The following is a 17,969-nucleotide window of genomic DNA, read 5'->3' as shown; positions in this document are numbered from 1 at the left end:
TATCTATCTATCTATCTATCTATCTATCTATCTATCTATCTATCTATCTATCTATCTATCTATCTATCTATCTATCTATCTATCTATCTATCTATCTATCTATCTATCTATCTATCTATCTATCTATCTATCTATCTATCTATCTATCTATCTATCTATCTATCTATCTATCTATCTATCTATCTATCTATCTATCTATCTATCTATCTATCTATCTATCTATCTATCTATCTATCTATCTATCTATCTATCTATCTATCTATCTATCTATCTATCTATCTATCTATCTATCTATCTATCTATCTATCTATCTATCTATCTATCTATCTATCTATCTATCTATCTATCTATCTATCTATCTATCTATCTATCTATCTATCTATCTATCTATCTATCTATCTATCTATCTATCTATCTATCTATCTATCTATCTATCTATCTATCTATCTATCTATCTATCTATCTATCTATCTATCTATCTATCTATCTATCTATCTATCTATCTATCTATCTATCTATCTATCTATCTATCTATCTATCTATCTATCTATCTATCTATCTATCTATCTATCTATCTATCTATCTATCTATCTATCTATCTATCTATCTATCTATCTATCTATCTATCTATCTATCTATCTATCTATCTATCTATCTATCTATCTATCTTTTTACAGAGAAGCAATTTCAGATTTTCAAGATAACTAATATGATAGCAAACCAACATAGACAGTGCCATATGTATAAAGTCCAGTTTGATGCTTATAAATTACTTGGAAATATATACATTTATCCTAAGGTCTATCTAACACTTTGTTATGTAGTATAGCACATTTTTTAAATGGACTTCAAAAACCAAGTGCTCTATGGAGAATGAAGCAATCAAATAAAAAGATATAATGAATAGACAACATTGGAGATTTCTGTAAGCCAACTACAGTATACAGTATCATAGGCATATTTCTATAAGGCCAATGGATAAAGACATAAATAGCCAGGTCTAGTCCAACTCATAACAAAACTATGCGTAGGCTATGAAGTTTGTTGTTTATTTGTTGTTTGTTGTTTATTTGAATGCTAATTCAATTGCATGTTGGTGTCTTTCCATTGATTAGATCAGCGGTTCTCAAACTACTGGTCGCGACCCAAAGTGGGGTTGCGGGTAGGTGACAGTGGGGTCGCTCATTGGCAACAACAAAATAAACTCAGAGATGAAATGGATTCTGCGCATAACCAGCTGCTATACCACACTGAAGTGAGGTGGCTATTTTATTTTATTTTATTTTATTAAGGATCCCCATTAGCTGGTGCCATAGCAACCAGCTAGCATCCCCGGGGTCCACACAAAAAACATACAAAAACAATTATTGTTGCATTTTTTTTTATATTAAATGTCAGTACTCAACACACAATGCATAATGAAGCTAACAAATAAGATAGCTAACATTTTCATGTGAGCAAAAAAATTATTTACAGTGTTAACCTCTTCCAACCGTGCAGTCCGGTAGATCACGTCATAAATCATTCATTCTAGACTGTATGACATAATGTTATTTTTTCCCCCAAATGTATCCAACAGTAAACATCCTAACCATGTCACAACAGCAGTCATAGTGTATATTTTCAGCAATACGTTTGTTTACCAATAGGTTAAAGGGTTATTAATGAAATATGAGTTTAGGTATTGTATTCAATAGATTGCGAATTTCAACGGCAAATAAATCAGAGCAGCCATTTTGCTGTAGTCATTATGATGAAGGAAAGACAGGGCTTTCAATGAGAGTTGAAATTTCAAAAAACTACATCTCCTAGGGTTCTCCAGCTTTCTGGGAGCAAATGACTTCCTGATTATTATTTTTTATTTCTCTTATTTCTCTGGATTATATACCACAAAACTGAACGTTATTGGCATAGTTTGGATCGCAGTTAGTTAGTCTCCCTTCTGTGAACATTTAGCAACAATCCGCGTTCCAAACTGATTCAAAATGGCAGACCTGTCACAAAAATAAAAAGCTGACTGTATTTACAGTAGATTTCATTCTCGGTTCTTCATGCACGCCTGGTGATACTAAATCCAAATTCAGTACTGTATCTACAGAACCTTCTGTTTAATCATCTTCCCTTTATTCATTTCCTTAGATTTTTGTACACATGATCTCAAGAAGGTACTGAACGAGATCATTGGCAGTTCTTCATGTCTGGTCATTATTAGCATGGTGTTATTCACTGTCAAAAATGCAAAGAAAAATCATAATTCATATTCTCCTTTGTTTCATCACAATTTAAGCAAGCCTAGTAATAGACACAATATTTCTGACACTGGGAATACATTCACTGAGGTCCATAGATGTCCCTAGAATATGCAAATAGAACCTTGTAGAAGTGGAGCAATATTCCATTTACTTAGGTATGTATTTTAGGCGTATTTTCAGAAAATACGCTCCGGGTGGTTTTTGGACCTGGTAATTCAAGCTGCCCTTTACTGGAGCCTCTAGTGTAATGAGCATGCACAGTATTACCATAAACAATCTGTTTATGTATAAAAACAGGAGTTTTACTGCTCATGACCAACTTGAACAGCACAAGTGTATTAAAAGCCAACCTATTATCAACGTTAAGCCAAGAGAGGCAGGCATGCATACAGCTCACATTAGACCTTATATAGTGAGCAGCCCAGTACCAAGTATCTCGAGGCAGAGTATTAAATCACCTTTTTTAACTCGCAGAAGAAGTGTGGATTTTCCTTGCAGACAAAAATAACCCATTGGCAGGGAAATATGCTGATAATGAGCTGGATTAAGAAACCTTGTTAGTGGCACTCCGGGATAATCAGCGGAGATTTGGGGGTATTTACTCTGCTTGGTGGCTTTTTGTAGGAACAGAATGTTGCAAAAAATTATTTGAAGCCCATCATCAGTAGCCACTAGAAGGGCTCATTGAACAATTTCGGAGAGAGAGCGCAGACAAAAAAGTGGCTGTCATATTGTAACCAAAAAAAAGGGTAGTGGCCAAAAACCCAAGTGTCTCCAGGAGGCAGCCTCCGTAGCGTTTTCAATACACCTATTTAGACCAAAGTACAGTACCTCTAAATAACGATCGGTTGACGACTACAATTATTTTCTTATTATGGTAAAGTGTATGCTAATGACTTAGTGCTGTGAATTTATTTCATATTGATCCCAATAATTTTCATATGGGTACTAACTGCAGCCAAAACTCCCATCAACACTGTCAAACAGATGTAATTTTGGTTTAGAAGCAGTGAGCGGAGCTCCCATTGTGATTTACATTACAGCAGAACATTTTACCTCACATTGTATCATTTGATACATTGTATCAAAACATTGTATCTTTACCGGGCCAGTCTGAGGAATTTTAATTACTGTATTAGTTTCGCTATTCATATCGGATTTACTCGTGGATGGGCTCGTTTTGCAATTATGCATACAATAATGTGGAACGCCCTACCCACAACCGTGAAGGAATGTGAATCCCTATCCTCCTTCAAAACCGCTCTCAAAGAGCACCTACGGGTGGCTGCAATTAGAAACTGGCCCCTGTAAATGTCCAAATCCCCCCCCCCCCACTCCAGTTAATTTTTTATGATCTCTTTTTACTACACAGTTCTGTATATCTGTATGTCTTGTATGTCATAAATGTCCTGAGGAATTGAAAATGGGGGACCCCGATGTAAACAAGATGAAAGTCTTTTTCTGGTCTGCATCCTCTTAGCAGTTGTTTTGTATTGAGCCGTACTGTATTGTACCCATTCTGCAATCTGTTAATAACGTCTGCAATCTGTTAATAACGTTTTCAATCAATCAATCAATCAATCAATTAGATAAATTGTCATCAGTGCAAAACACCCCCCCCCCCCAACACTTTGTTCAACTTTGCTGTAAAGTTTAAACCTTTTAAAATCTTAGACAAACAAAACACTTTGCTTTCATGAAATATTGTAAGCCGTCATTTGAGGCTTTATAAAAGCAGCACAATGAACACAAATATGCCAGTGCAGAGTCCGACCTCATCTTAAATAACAAACAGCATTGCTTGTTTTTTTTTTTATCTACTTTTTCTCCCATTTTCTATTTGTTCTCCCATCCCAATTTCGTATCGTCCAATTCTACCCTCCCCTGTCTCGAACGCTGTTAGGCCATGCCTCCCACAAGCCGGCTGCAATGTGGACGAAGCCTTACATCACGTGTCCCCTCCGGTACTCGAGGAAGCAGCAGTCGTATCTTTTCACCTGCACAGCGTGATCTCTCAGCGTCGGGGGTCTGCGTTTGGAGGGCACGCCGCCCCCGTCGCTTCCTGATTCTGCTGCGCAGGCGCACCAACCAACTTGCAGGACTCGCTGTCCACGACGTCCGATCCCCACCCATCAGCTTCCCACCCCCTAATACTGCCAATTGTATTAGTATGAACGACCAGCCAAGCTGATAGCAATGCGGAGAGCTGGGCTCGAACCCAGCGTCTCCTGCATTGGTGGTGAGCGCCTTGCCCACTGCACCACCTAGCCGCCTAAACAGCATTGCTTGTTGTAGTTAACAAAGAGAGGCAGAGTTGATTTTGCAACAACAACAAACAATTAATATGTATATTTTTTTAATAATCGAATTTTATTTTCATATTCGAATCCCATGCCCATCGAACGAAGCTTCGAAGTATTTAAGACAGCCCTAGTTTACACATGTGTGTGTGTGTGTGTGTGTGTGTGTGTGTGTGTGTGTGTGTGTGTGTGTGTGTGTGTGTGTGTGTGTGTGTGTGTGTGTGTGTGTGTGAGTGTGTGTGTGTGTGTGTGTGTGTGTGTGTGTGTGTGTGTGTGTGTGTGTGTGTGTGTGTGTGTGTGTGTGTGTGTGTATGTATGTGTGTGTGTGTGTGTGTGTGTGTGTGTATGTGTGTGTGTGTGTATGTGCGCCAGTGTGGAGCAGATTCAGCTGGACTTTGTGGAGGTGCTGCGGAGCCGCGACGAGAAGAGGAGGGTGAGGCACGTGGAGACGCTCAGGCGGCAGAAGGAGGCGGAGGAGCTGGGTGAGGAGGGGGGGGGCGAGGGGGGAGGGGTCCGGGTGGAGCTTCTAGGAGACATGGAAAGGGATGAAGAGGAGAACATCCCTCCAGCGTACCCCCCGGCCAAAGCCACGCCCCCCCTCACCGATACCCCTCTCAGTCCTACCATCACCGCCAACACCAGACAGGTAAGAGAGGAAGGCTTTCAGACGAACCTCTCAGGTCTAACATTTAAAGACAGTTGGCTCCTGTGACACCATAATAACCAGTCATTTGGTTCTGATGTGACAAGATTGGTAGGGTTGGGTACCGTTCACATTTGAACCGATAACGGTACCGGTACCAATTCCTGGAATTCTGTATCGGGTACCCAACGGTACCTTTTTTCTGTAATTAACTCTCTCTGTAATAACAAAGAGTTGTAAACAACAATAAGTCCAAACTTCGCCACTTCAACATTGTTGTACATTGAAGTACTCTGTAGCGTTGAACATTTTGTTATCTATTGTTGTAACACACTTAAATGTTTAAAATATCAACATTATCCGGCCATCCTCAGAAATTATTATCAAACTCCTCTGACCTTGTCTGGTCTTTCCAAAGACCCAAGAGACAGGACAGTAATATATATGGAAAAGGCTCCCTCTTGTCTAGTATATTACACTCTTATAAATACTAAACATGTAAATGTACCCAGATTTGGTACCCGGTAGTACCGATGTAATTCGGTTAGTACCCGAGTTCAGTACCCAACCCTAGCGATTGGTAAATTCAGGTTCTGTGTAACATTTATTATCTATTATACAATGGCATGCAAATATCTTGATTCTGATTGGCTGAAACAGTCAAGTTAGACGTTGTGATATCGTATAACACACTCCACGTGACCCCAGAACCCGCCCACAACCGCATTTCTATTTTTTTTATGACTCCGCCGTTCATTCCTTTTTCTGAATGAAACCAAGATGGCGGACAATAATCTTTATGAATGGATGTATTGATTTCTTCATAACGACTCATTCAAAAAAGATACAGTCAACTGGAATATGTTAGTTTTTTACACATATGTTGGATTATGTAATTGGTTTGTTATGACCCATTGTCAAAACAATAATAAATTGCGGGATTTATATGAAGTGTGTTGTTAGATGGCATTCTTTGTAGCACCTCCCTCTGCTTCAAAAGTACACTGTCACACGAAGTGATTTCACTGGATGTCCCGCACAGGTTCGTTTGTAAACACAAGTTGGATCTAATTTTTCTGTTTTTGGATCTACTTTTTATGTTTTTGAATAAATCTCCATTATGCTTCAATTACTGTGTGTTTATTGTATAGCAATAAGGTTGGGTCCGCTGCGCGTCGGGGCTAACAACACCCCCTAGGCGTGATCTAATGAGTATAACACACTCCTGCACGCGATGTAATGCTTAAACAGTTGTCGCTTCCTCTAGCGGAAGGGGGTCTTGTGTTGTCAACGTGTACTTTGCCTCTATGTGTCTATCTATGGTATGATGCAAATGACAAAGTATGTACTAAAGTAGTGTTTTTTCACTCAAAGGTGAATCCTCCTGAGAGTGAAGTAGAGAGGCCCGGCGGAGATGTTAGTTCCAACCCGAGTTATTGATTCTTTACTCAGTCATGACAAAGAGTGCTACCTGAAAGTGCCCCCACACGCAGTGCGGAGAGGTAGTTAGCTGTTACCCCCCACAGAGGCAGAATGTTAATAATTTCTAGGTTCTACACCGGACACTCAAGAGGTGGGAACCTTTCCCCCTTTGCCCGCAAGGGAACGCTATTAATGTCACACGCACACCAAAGGCTGACAAATAGAACTCTTTGACACTGATCCACATTGGCGCACAGTCAAAAGTGCACATGATTTCAGAAAAGATTGGCCCTTCACGCGGTCTTGAGAACACACAAACAAAATACACACTCACACATTGACAGAAACACACTGGCCGCTGGCCAGTATGACTGTCTATGACCATACTGTCTTTATACCTGTATCACTGTACATATTAATATTACAACTATGTACATACATCTGATTAGCACTACACCCAATAGTACTAATTTATATATTTTATAGCCAGTTTAATCACCTGTACATTACTATTGCAATTTACTGTTACATTTGCACTCTGGTTGGATGCCAAACTTATTTTCGTTGTACTGTACTTGTGCTGTATGATGACAGTACATTTAAATGTACTCTAACCTAATCTAATATCACTTATTAATGTCCAAGGTTCCCTGCACATATACGGAGTATGTGAAAGTAATACAAGGGTTGTATAATAAACTATTGTGAAGTGTCTCAACGTCACCCTTTCACACTTATTAATGTCCAAGGTTCCCTGCACATATACGGAGTATGTGAAAGTAATACAAGGGTTGTATAATAAACTATTGTGAAGTGTCTCAACGTCACCCTTTCATATGTCACTTCCTTATGGGTGGCATTCACAGTTCCTCTCACAGTTCATCCTGAACGACTATGCAAATAGACAGTAAAGCGTTGATACGGAGTGCATGATGTGGACTTTTATCTTTCAGTGCACTTACCTTGAACAGTGAGTCAGTGTGTCTGTAAATGAGGGCACGTCCGGTGTTCCGTTGTGCGATAGAGGTTGTGTCGTTGTTTTGGCTCATTTTGTTGTTTTGTCCCCATCTAATTGTCTCTGTCCCAGCATGCCAACGGAGAGACACGTCCCAAGGCGCCGGCGCCGCCCATCCCGTGCCGCAAGTTTGTCAGGTAAGGAAGGGGGCATCAGATGGGACGGTGCCGTAGCTTAGAACAGCTTTGGGTTGTTGGCTGACAGAAGTGATTTAATGTCATCTTTACTTTTCTACTGTACTCAGGGTTCACACAAGGTCCTTGAAGTGCTTAAAGTGCTTGATGTTTGACCAAAAAAAGGTCAAGGTCTGGAATTCAACCATTTGCATTGAAAGTTTTGTTCATCCATGATAAAATAGTTCTGAATCAAGAAATAATTTTTTTTTATCTAAAGTGTAACTAATTGTCCGAAATTGGTTTTAAGCCATAAATATTGGATCACATTTTTTTCAATAAAAACTGCATTTAAAAGTTAATTGTATCCTTTTAAATGCCCTTTTAAAATGAAAAAGAGTGCTTGGAAAAGTACTTGAAAGTCCCTGAATTTCATTTTGCAATGTCCCAATCCCAAGGGGATCAATAATGGAATATCTTATCTTATCTTATCTTATCTTGTCATCTGCATAGACTGAGCTGTATCAGAATCAGAAGCACTCTTTACGAGTCAAATACAAGGAATGTGCAAGAATTCTGTTGTATTAGTGTAGATCTGGAACACAGAACAGAGACCAAATATTATGAACGTATTATTAACACGTACAGTGAATGATGTATCGTGGTTATGATGCGATGACTTAATTTGCCACACTTGATAGGTTGACGAGTTTCATTCTCACCCGTGTAGTTCTGTGTCCATCGCGCTCGACAAGAGTCCCTCCCCCAGCGAGAGCGGCGGCGGTACGACTCCCATGAGCCCTCGCTCCCCGACGGCCACCGTGTCCCCGAGAGAACACTGGCCCTCGCCGTGCCAGAGTCCCACCCCTAGAGGGGCCCGGAGCCCCGTGCAGAATGGACACACTCAGGAGGTACACACACACACACACACACACACACACACACACACACACACACACACACACACACACACACACACACACACACACACACACACACACACACACTTACCTAACCCTAACCTTAACACATTAATTGCTAATAACGGCCGCCATGCGTTGAGTGCCAACAACAAGTAAACTCGTTTTTATGATCGTTATTTCTTTTATTCGCTATTGGCATTCATAATTCATCCAGGAAGCTTCCGGGAGCCAGCTGGACCCTCTCTGATATTGCAACGCCTCAATACCGCCGCCTGGTGGATTTCGGGCGAGTTACACTCCACTCTAAACTGGAAGTGGCGCTCGGTGCATCGGGGAAAAAGCTCCGCCAGAGATATCTTGTAACGTGGATCAATATACACACCTCAAGTGCATTGGATCGCTTTCGAGACGCAAGAATCAATATGCTTTCGGTGTTTATTGCTTCATACAAACGGGAAATGGATCTAGCAGATCGACGTCAAATAATTGGAATTCTTTTTCTCCAGACGCATCGGCCAGAGGTAAGAGGAATCTAACCTTATTTCCAGCTCGATTGTCCATTTATTTCATTGCAATCTGTCCGATCAACGTATGGTGTCTTACTAAAGAAAGCCGTTAGTGACAATCAAGGAATCATAAACGACCCCCCCCCCCCCTTTCCTTCACGCATGATGGAGCATAATGTATAGTGATCATATGCATTTGAAATTTTTAATATAGCGTGTATAGGGACGAAACGCCAATCGATAATGTATAATACGCGTCAGGGCCTATAGCGCGCGTTCTAGGAATTACTGCTATACAGTCTAAAAACATACTTATATTCTCGACGGTACTAACACGACAATGTATGAATGGAAAAATATAACGTTCCCACATCCAGAACGATAGATACCCGATGTTGAATGGGCCATAGTAATGTCGATATAGCTATAATATTTAAAAAGTTATAGCCCTGCAAAGAAGGTGATAATAATCTTCCTTGCCTATATTACTAACTACTATGCTAATATGTCTTTACTACTATGCACTCAAGACTGTAGTTCAACACTGTTTGACAAACATTGTTACTTAGCTTAGCTTAGAGTTGTAATAATAATAATAATAATAGATCAAATTTATATAGCGCCTTTCATAGAACCCAAGGTCGCTTTACAATCAGGACAAAAAATAGGGCAAGGAAAGTAGGGGGGGGAGGGGGAAAAGGGGATGAGGGAAAGTAGGGGATAATGGACCTAATTTAATCTAAAACTAACTGATGGGGAAAGCCTTGGTGAAGAGGTGTGTTTTTAGAGCGGATTTGAAGGTGTCCAGGGTTGGGGCGTTGCGGATTTCGGGGGGGAGAGAGTTCCAGAGGGTAGGGGATGCCACGCTGAAGGCTCTGTCCCCAAAAGTCCGTAACCTGGTGCGAGGGATGGAGAGGAGACCTAGATCAGAGGATCGTAGGTTCCGGGATGGAGTGTACTGGTGGAGGAGATCAGACAGGTACCGGGGGGCGAGGGCATGGAGGGATTTGTAGGTGAGGAGCAGGAGTTTGAAGGTGATGCGGAACCTGACTGGAAGCCAGTGGAGATGGATGAGGGTGGGGGTGATGTGCTGCCAGGGCTTGGTGTGAGTGAGAACCCTGGCAGCTGAGTTCTGGACATACTGGAGCCTGTCCAGGGCTTTGCTGGGTACCCCGAACAGGACTCCATTACAGTAGTCCAACCGGGAGGTGACAAATGAGTGGATCAGGGTCTCAGCCACAGAGTCTGAGAGTGAGGGTCGGAGACGGGAGATGTTCCTGAGGTGGTAGAAGGCAGACTTGGTGACAGATTTGAGTTCAGTTGTACCCTTCCTGCTGACCTGTTACAGCTGACCTTCCTGCTTACCTGAACTTGTAAGTCGCTTTGGATAAAAGCGTCAGCTAAATGACAAAATATTCAAATGTAAACCCAAAGATCTGCATTTTCCAAATTGGGAACAGTGCTTTTGTCCTCAGTTGGACAAACCCATCAACTGGTTTGAAGTCTGAAATGCATCCTCAGGTACACATACAGTACAGTACTGTACAATACTGTACACACATAGACAACTCAACATAGAGTCCCTCCTCCATTATGACATCATTCCACTGTCCTGTATTCTGCCAAGTCAGGTGGACTTTGACTTCTGTACTGACCACACTGCAGCCTCATGTTGGCCAACAGCACCCCCTAGTGGTACCTTTCAAACCATGTACTGTATTACTGTAAATGGTAATTGGTGCATTTCTATAGTAGCTTTTATCCAAAGTGCTTTACAATTTTTGTAAACCGACGGCAGAGGCGACCATGCGAGGTGCCAACCTGCTCATCGGGAGCAGTTAGGGGTTAGGTGTCTTGCTCATGGACACTTCTACACGCTGCCCGGGAGGAGTGGGAATCGAACCGGGAACCGGGAACTTTCCGATTACCAGACGACCGCTCTACCTCCTGAGCCTCTGTCACCCCCAAACGTGAGAAGCATCCAGGTGCAGAACCGCAGAGCGGCGCTCTCAGGCCTGCGCTCTGACGGCCGCGCTGTGAGGGCCGCTCAGCAGCGCCACCCACCCAATGGGTGAATTGCACTGTGCGGGCCGCGCTGTGAGATCCGCACAGCTTTGTCAACACAGGGAAGTTCTACAAACAGGCCAGAGGATGTACATACTGTATGATGACGTATCTTAGCTTTGTCAACACAGGGAAGTTCTACAAACAGGCCAGAGGATGTACATACTGTATGAGTAAATTAACTATACTTATATATACTTGTCAAAGTTATGTCTGTGGAATCATATAAGAATGTTCAATTTGACCAATTAGGCCCTTTATTTTTCTAGATGCATATCACAATTCAAAATGGGAAATCTTTGCCGGCGCTGCATAGATGCACCATGTGCTGCCAGCATTTCCACTGCCCTTTCTGCAATGCATTTGTATTCAAGCCGACAAAGTTGAGCAAATTGAAGTGCCACATGGAGGCCCATTTCAAGCAGGCAGTTTCCTATGAAGGTAAAGTTGGCCAACATTATCTGGGAAATGCAAATAGAGTTACAGTAGAGACCAATTCCATTTGAGAAATGTATCAAAACTAACCCTTCTGTGATGTCTGTGGCAGTTATATGATTCAGATGTTGTTTAGCATATTCAATTGACAAATTATCATAGAATAATAAGGTAACACTTTATAAAGGATCATTATTATAAAGTGTCACCAATAATAATATTACAATTCTATGCTCTGTTATAGGGTATACCATTCACAGATGTGTCTTACAATGTAACCAAAAGTTCCATTATCATTGTATCCACTGCCAATTTTCCATCGGTCTGACTTTATCAACCACCTTGACTGTTGCAAAAAAAAGCACTACAAACCAGCTGCAGCGACCACCACTGCAGAGACCACCACTGCAGACACCACCACTGCACTGACCACCACTGCAGAGACCACCACTGCAGAGACAACCACTGCAGACACCACCACTGCACTGACCACCACTGCAGAGACCACCACTGCAGAGACAACCACTGCAGACACCACCACTGCACTGACCACCACTGCACTGACCACCACTGCAGAGACCACCACTGCAGACACCACCACTGCACTGACCACCACTGCAGAGACCACCACTGCAGAGACAACCACTGCAGAGACCACAATGCCAACCCCCCCCCCCCCCCCCCCCCCATGTGGACAGATGAAAAGGGTTCATCGTCTGCAAATAAAAAAAAAATCCTAGCTGCCATCTTCTTATGAACAAAAACCCTATTGATATGAAGTCTATCTGGAGTGAATATGAGTTGCATAAGATAATAGAGTGTTAAGGGGGTAGGAAGGAATACATACGTTTACACTTCATCCTACTCCTGCTTGTTTGTTTTTTAATCTGTTTATTACTTGTTTTTTATTATTATTTATTTTCAATTTATGTTCGAAATAAATAAACGCATTCATTCAAGATATTGTGTGAGCAAAAGTATAGTTAATTTACTCATACAGTATGTACATCCTCTGGCCTGTTTGTAGAACTTCCCTGTGTTGACAAAGCTAAGATACGTCATCATACAGTATGTACATCCTCTGGTCTTTTTTTAGAACTACCCTGTGCTGACAAAGCTGCGCGGACTCCAAAACAGTGCAATACTCCAATTCAGCCATTGGGTGGGTGGCGCTGCTGAGCGGCCCTCACAGTGCGGCCGTCAGAGCACGGCCCTGAGAGCGCCGCTCTGCGGCTGTGCAGCTGTGCAGCTGGATACTATTGCCAAACGTTGCAAATCTTTTTTTAACTCATTCTGCGTCACGGTTCGGGCGCCAGAGGGCACTATTACGCCAGCACTGTAAGTCAATGTGGCGCTTTGTTCACTTGCGAGTGCTTAAAATATATCTTATATAGGGTGGCTACGTGGCGTAGTGGGCAAGGCGCTCGCCACGAAATCTGGAGACGCTGGGCTTGCCTGTTCGAGCCCAGCGCTCCACATCTGCTTTCAGTTTAGCTGGTCGTCCGTACTAATACACATTGGCCGTATTAGGGGGTGGGAAACTGATGGGTGGGGATCGGGCGTTGTGGACAGCGACTCCTACAGGTCGGTTGGTGCGCCTGCGCAGTAGAATCAGGAAGTGTCGGGGGCAGCGTGAGCCTCCCACGCGTTACTCCTCGCCACTGAGAGATCGAGCTGCGCAGGTGAAAAGATGCAACTGCTGTTACCTCAAGTACCGGAGGGGACTTGTGCTATGTATGACTTAGTCCACATTGCAGCCGGCTTGTGGGAGGCAAGAAACAGCGTTCGTGACAGGGGAGGGTTGAATTGGATGATACGAAATTGGGATGGGAGAAAATATAGAAAATGGGAGAAAAAGTGGATAAAAAAAAATATATATCTTATATTATATCTATGGGTCTAATACACCCGTCGATTGTCAGTGAGTTGCTTCCAGTCAACATGTACAAAACGGATTGTTTTTTCATCCGTACATAGTGGAATACGTTGTCATTTTTTGCCTGATTATCTAATCATCCTGAAATCAACGCTAGATCATCGTTATTATCCTTCCTCATGCTAGAATGAAAAGGGCCTCGTAGCGCGAGGCTCCCCAGTCCCCTCCTGCACCCAACGGCACACAGCCACACAAACAGCCGCGATCAGGGTAGAAAGAAATATCAGATCAACGCAAGATTTTATAAAGAGTCCTTACCTGGTATCTGATGTAATGCAAAAGAAATAATCCAATTATCTGATCGCCATTCCAAATACTGCTCGTGGAGGTCTGGGAGGGCGGAGACTATCACAATCACATGCTTCCTCCGACACATGTGTAGCCAGCCCACCGCTTCTTTTCACCTGGCAGCGCGGACTCTCACTGGGGGAGTGTAACGTGTGGAAGGGTCACACTACCTCCCCCAGATCCTTCCCTCACTGTGTAGGCGCCCCGACCGAACTGTAGGAGTCGCTGCTTACAACGACCAGGACCCACCCCACCGGCTTTCCCACCCGCTGACACTGCCAATTGTGCCAGCATGGACGGCCGACCAAGCCGGAGGTACCGCAGCTGGATTCGATCCCACTGTCTCTGCGGTGGTAGACAGGCGCTTAGTCCGCTGCGCTACCCGGCCGCCCATAAACTACACCATTTCTGTGTGTAATGTGCAATACCTGCTGGAAGGCGTAGGCGGCAGTATTTGCCCTTTTGCAAGCTCAGACCCATTCCCAATGATAACATCAGGCTGGATGGAGGAAAATTAATGGATATAGCTGAACGGTTGGCAAGTTAACCCGACTTTTCTCGTGGCTGGCGTTGAATGAGTTAATGGAAAAAACAGCCAATTTAGTTTAGTTTTTTTAAATGTATTATAGGATGCGTTTCTAAATACATTTTGATTGTTGTACCACAGGCGAGAGTGAATGGCTCTCCCTCCAGTGGCTCAGTCAACCTGGAGCAGACGCCCAGACCTGCCTTCGCCAGACAGAGCTCCAGGACTACGTCGTTCAGGGTAAACACACACACACACGCACGCACGCATGCACGCACGCACGCACGCACGCACACACACACACACACACACACACACACACACACACACACACACACACACACACACACACACACACACACACGCGAAGGTTGACGTCAACCTTTGCCTATTTGACTGTTAACTCAAGATGATATCAGGCATTACCTGCAGAATTATCAGGATGTTTTGCTTGTGTCACTCCAGCTCTGGGTTCATGTCGTCTGATAGGCCTCCCTTACTGTTTACCTGCTTTCACTGTTGCCTGCTCTGGTAGCTCCCTGGGACTTTAGACATGCAGAGTATCAGAGAGGAGCGTTAACATCATCTCTCCTCCCATGTCCCTCAGATGTTGAGGAAGAAAGAAGAGGACAGTTCACCTCTGCAGAGGAGGTAAAGAAGACTCTCTCTCTCTATCTCTCTCTCACTCCATCTCTCCCTCACTCACTCTCTCTTTCTCTCCCTCTCACTCTCTCTTTCTCTTCCTCTCTCGCTATATCTCTCTATCTCTCTCCTCTCTCTCACTCTCTCTAACTTTCTCTCTATCACACTCTCTTTCTCTTCATCTATCTCCCTCTCTCCTATCTCTCCCTCTCTCTCTCACTATCTCTAACTTTCTCTCTATCACTCTCTTTCTCTTCATCTATCCCTCTATCTCTATCTCTCTCTCTCTCTCTCTCTCTCTCTCTCTCTCTCTCTCTCTCTCTCTCTCTCTCTCTCTCTCTCTCTCTCTCTCTCTCTCTCTCTGTTACGTAATAACCAACTTGTCTTTATTTCAGCTCAAGTGTCCGGATGGCCTCCCAGATGTTTGAATCCAACACAGTAAGCTGCTAATTTTTTCTTTATCCTGTGGAAATAAGTCATTGTTTGTATTTCTCTACTGGATTGAGTGGTGGTCATTGAGTCATGGTCATTACAGTAATGTATGGCTATTGCCTACACACATGGACACACAATGGACAACACAATGGACAATATAACAATATGATGGACACTGACTATGTCTATAACTCATTTATTCCAAATGAGACGATTCCATATGAACCATTAGCCAGACTAGAGTAACATAACTAAGTGACTCTGATCCAATGGACAAAGTGATTATAATTTTTTCCATTCAAGCCATTGCAAAAGTCTCAGCTTGGTTGGTGAGTCTTACAGTGTGATGTTATTCCTCTCTGACCAGGAGAAAGTCTTACTGTGTGATGTCATTCCTCTCTGACCAGGAGAAAGTCTTACTGTGTGATGTCATTCCTCTCTGACCAGGAGAAAGTCTTACTGTGTGATGTCATTCCTCTCTGACCAGGAGAAAGTCTTACTGTGTGATGTCATTCCTCTCTGACCAGGAGAAAGTCTTACTGTGTGATGTCATTCCTCTCTGACCAGGAGAAAGTCTTACTGTGTGATGTTATTCCTCTCTGACCAGGAGAAAGTCTTACTGTGTGATGTTATTCCTCTCTGAACAGGAGCAAAGCCAAGATGAGGACAATACAGGCCCATTCCAGAGGAGGTGAGCTCTGCCGATGATGTCCATCTAGGAACACATAGTTTTAGTACAATAGTATCTGCCGTATCAGTACTCAGATGGACAGGTGAACTACTCTTGGTCTACTCTTACAGTAAAACAATGTATTCTGTCTCCACCAGCTCCAAACAGAGGATGTCCTCCAGGTCCATCCAAGAGAAGATGGAGAGACTGTCCCAGGCTGCTCAGGTCAGATACAACATACAGATACACCATACAGATACAGTACAGATACACCATACAGATACAGTACAGATACACCATACAGATACACCATACAGATACAGTACAGATACACCATACAGATACACCATACAGATACAACATACTACCATATAAGATTCAGATCTTTATTGTCACATCTTCATCTACTACAGGAGAGTGAAATTATTTGGTCCTGGTTCCTCAATCTTACACCAATGTGGTAATAGTGTAAAAATAGATATAAGTAGCATTGAATAGCAGCGTAAAAAATATAATGCTGTATAAATATAATACAAATTGCAAGCGGAAATTCCCAGGATTCAAGTCGATATGGATCATTAGGATTGCAAAATATGTTACATACATGGTTCAGCAGTGATTATTATGAAACATGTCCTGTGAGTTTTGTACGATTGGACAAAAAAGCCTTTGATATAATAGTCAGATTATGTGTTATGCCATGTTCATTTCTTGCATTTGTAGCACCCCCTAGTGGTCAATCTTACTTTAAGGGAATGTTTACTGGTTTTGGACTTTATGGTTAAATTTGTAGAAGGATGATAGATGAATGTCTACCACATTTCGTGCCAATAGCGCCCCCATCAAGCCAATATAGGTCATTATTTATTGGAGAGCATTTGCACACAACTTCCAACCAATGGGTCAAAGTTCATGCCGCTACTATTTTACCATCCCACAGGAATTTGCAAAACCATTGCAGAAGGAGAAGATTATTATTATTATTATTATTATTATTATTATTATTATTATTATTATTATTATTATTATTATTATTATTATTATTATTATTATTATTATTATTATTAATAATAATAATAATAATAATAATAATAATAATAATAATAATAATAATAATAATAATAATAATAATAATAATAATAATAATAATTATGCAGTTATTGTACCCCCCACGTTTTACCGTCCAAATACATGGATAATAAACGGACGACCGCGGCAACCGCGCGGCCAGCACTAGGACCACACACAGAAAATTGCTGATTGTCTCTGAGCTGAGTCTCTGACTACCTGTCCTATTATTATGCAAAGAGCAGTAGATGGGGGTCGCATTCTTGCCCTGCACGGGCCAAGTACCCACTCGCTACAGTACTTGTCTTTGCATAATAATAGCTCGGGTCGTCAGCCGAGCCGAGGTGTGTTTCCTGTTTGTTTCTCTTGAAAATAATCGTGGTTCATAAGACATGACAAATGCGTGTTTACAGAGTCCATCAGCAAGACATAATCATTTGCAAGATTTGCAAACAAGATACAAACTCATGGCAAATCAAATGCCCACCCTACTGATCTGTTCATGTGTTATAATAATAATAATAATACATTCGATTTATAATGCGAGCACCTGCATTACAATCAAATGACTGATCTGTTATGTGTTATGCACCCGAGTCTCGAGAGGCACTTTATAATAGAAAAAAGACAGTGCAAACATGTATATGTCGCTTACAGAGTTAAACATTTTTCACTAGTATCATTATATTAAATTAGCGGACGTGCAGCTGGACAAGCCCTGGCTCCACGAT

The 17,969-nt window shown here is 42.3% G+C and overlaps 1 protein-coding gene across 1 annotated transcript in view; it reads left to right on the top strand.

Moving 5' to 3' along the window:
* The window catches only part of lad1 (ladinin), a 58,879-nt gene that overhangs the window by 25,362 nt on the left and 15,548 nt on the right, over window positions 1-17,969 (top strand). The window contains exons 3-10 of the mRNA XM_084333519.1: window positions 4,925-5,198; window positions 7,705-7,769; window positions 8,476-8,656; window positions 14,565-14,663; window positions 15,031-15,074; window positions 15,461-15,503; window positions 16,148-16,191; window positions 16,329-16,395. Of these exons, the coding sequence (XP_084189645.1) occupies window positions 4,925-5,198; window positions 7,705-7,769; window positions 8,476-8,656; window positions 14,565-14,663; window positions 15,031-15,074; window positions 15,461-15,503; window positions 16,148-16,191; window positions 16,329-16,395 (817 nt within the window). The remainder of the gene's footprint in view (window positions 1-4,924; window positions 5,199-7,704; window positions 7,770-8,475; window positions 8,657-14,564; window positions 14,664-15,030; window positions 15,075-15,460; window positions 15,504-16,147; window positions 16,192-16,328; window positions 16,396-17,969) is intronic.

This window comes from Notolepis coatsorum (assembly GCF_963971535.1).
Source record: "Notolepis coatsorum genome assembly, chromosome: 17".
Lineage (NCBI taxonomy): Eukaryota > Metazoa > Chordata > Actinopteri > Aulopiformes > Paralepididae > Notolepis > Notolepis coatsorum.
Note: the sequence above shows the minus strand (reverse complement) of the source record. Positions and strands in the feature narration are given on the sequence as shown.